The sequence below is a fragment of the Buceros rhinoceros genome, unplaced genomic scaffold (genome assembly GCF_000710305.1).
Source record: "Buceros rhinoceros silvestris isolate BGI_N320 unplaced genomic scaffold, ASM71030v1 scaffold25355, whole genome shotgun sequence".
NCBI lineage: Eukaryota > Metazoa > Chordata > Aves > Bucerotiformes > Bucerotidae > Buceros > Buceros rhinoceros.
In genome coordinates this window covers 259-2,126 of record NW_010411500.1, presented here as the reverse complement: position 1 = coordinate 2,126, position 1,868 = coordinate 259, and the positions used below count along the sequence as shown (strand labels likewise).

The following is a 1,868-nucleotide window of genomic DNA, read 5'->3' as shown; positions in this document are numbered from 1 at the left end:
ACTTTGTCACCCAGGGAGCGGCACCAGCTGGTGTGGCATTACGTGGAGAGCCACGAGCCGGCCACCCCCCAGGACAAACCCCTGCAGTGCCCTTTCTGCGACTTCACCTGCTGCCACCAGCTCGTCTTCGACCAGCACATGAAGGGCCACGGGGGCACCCGCGTGTACAAGTGCTTGGACTGCGAGTACACCACCAAGAACAGGCAGAAGATCACATGGCACATTCGCATCCACACGGGCGAGAAGCCCTACAAGTGCCATCTCTGTAAATACGCCTGCGCCGACCCCTCGCGTCTCAAGGTGAGAGCCCTGCGCCGGAACAGGGGATGTATCCTACTGCATCTGTGTGGGCTGGGGTGGATCCAGACACGGGGGGCTGGGGAAGAAGACGGCATCCCCAAGGGGAGGTTTTGTCCTCTGTCCTCTTTCGTACAGCAGTAGGAGAAGCAGATAAAACTCATGTGGGTACAGTATGTTTCTGCCCTGCTCCCTGCTGTTGCACATGAAGGGGAAGCAGGGAAGGGAAGCAAGAAGGTGGGCAGCTGTCTGAGTTCCCTCCTCTTCCCGCTGTCATCCCTGGTGTCCTGTGGGTGCAGCCTTGCACCACTCGAAGCCAGGTTTGGCTGCCCACTGGCTTGCAGCAGGCTCTATGGCACCAGTTAGACTCGGTGCAGCAAAAGCTCAGCTCCTCCACAAGCAGAGCCAGACCCTGCCCTCATTTCTATAGATGATTAGCATCCCCATGCATGGTAAGGGCCTTTCCTAGAACAGCAGGGCCAGGCATGGGGTAATGGAAGAGAAAACGGTCTGATTTTGCTAAAAGAAATATTGACTTTTTTAATGGCCAGGCTCAGCTGGAGCCCTCTGGGGCTGCTTGGGCGAGGCTGTGCGATGTGCTCAGCTCGGGGCTAATGCTGCTTGGCTGGGTTTTACCCAGACTTGTCCTAAGTACCAAGCTGGGGAGAAAGGCCTGTGCCATCCACACCCCTCAGTATGGGGGTCTCATCCTGACCCCGCTGTGGGTCCCCCCTGCCCAGGGTCTGCCACGCAAGCAGACAGCCCTTCTTGTCCCACGCAGTTTGAGATATCAGAGCTGTCTTTGAGCCCCTCACTGGCACCCCAAGGTGCTGCACATTCCCAGAGTGCGGACACAGCCTCGCCCTGACCCTGCCCTCTTGCCCTGTGCCCAGTACCACATGCGGATCCACAAGGAGGAGCGGAAATACCTCTGCCCTGACTGCGGCTACAAGTGCAAGTGGGTGAACCAGCTCAAGTACCACATGACAAAGCACACAGGTGAGTGCTGCCCACTGGGGACAGACCGTGGGGCAGCAGGGAGTGTGTTGGGGCTGCAAGGACCTCAGCTTCATGCTTCCTTTGCTACCAGTGGCCTGGCTCGAGGCAGAGAAGCACCCCCAGCAGCTGGGGGGCAGCAGATTCTCATGTGCTGCAGGGCTGGGGACAGTGCCCTGCGGGGGGAGGGAAGGTGGGATGGTACAGACCCCAGGCGCTGAGTGTGCCTTGGAAATGAGGGGTCTTGCAGTGCCTGCTGACATGATGGGGTGTAAGGCGGAGTCCCCAGGCACTGATGCTCTGTTCTGTGGGATGGAGGGCACTGTCCCTGCATCCCAGTGCCACCCCCTTCCCTGTCACCACAGGCCTGAAGCCATACCGCTGTGATGAGTGTGAGTACCGCACCAACCGCGCGGACGCCCTACGGGTGCACAAGGAGACGCGGCACCGGGAGGCCCGCTCCTTCATCTGCGAGCAGTGCGGCAAGGCCTTCAAGACCCGCTTCCTCCTCAAGACCCACCTGAAGAAGCACAGCGAGGACAAGCCCTACGTCTGCAATGCCTGCGGGCGGGCTT

At 59.7% G+C, this 1,868-nt stretch overlaps 1 protein-coding gene across 1 annotated transcript in view; it reads left to right on the top strand.

The window, feature by feature from the left end:
* ZNF142 (zinc finger protein 142) overlaps positions 1–1,868 on the top strand; it is a gene marked incomplete at both ends in the record, with an annotated part of 10,455 nt that overhangs the window by 8,333 nt on the left and 254 nt on the right. Inside the window, 3 exon segments of the mRNA XM_010136049.1 lie at positions 15–300; positions 1,191–1,296; positions 1,659–1,868. The exon segment at positions 1,659–1,868 is cut by the window's right edge and continues 254 nt beyond it. Coding sequence (XP_010134351.1) covers positions 15–300; positions 1,191–1,296; positions 1,659–1,868 — 602 coding nt within the window.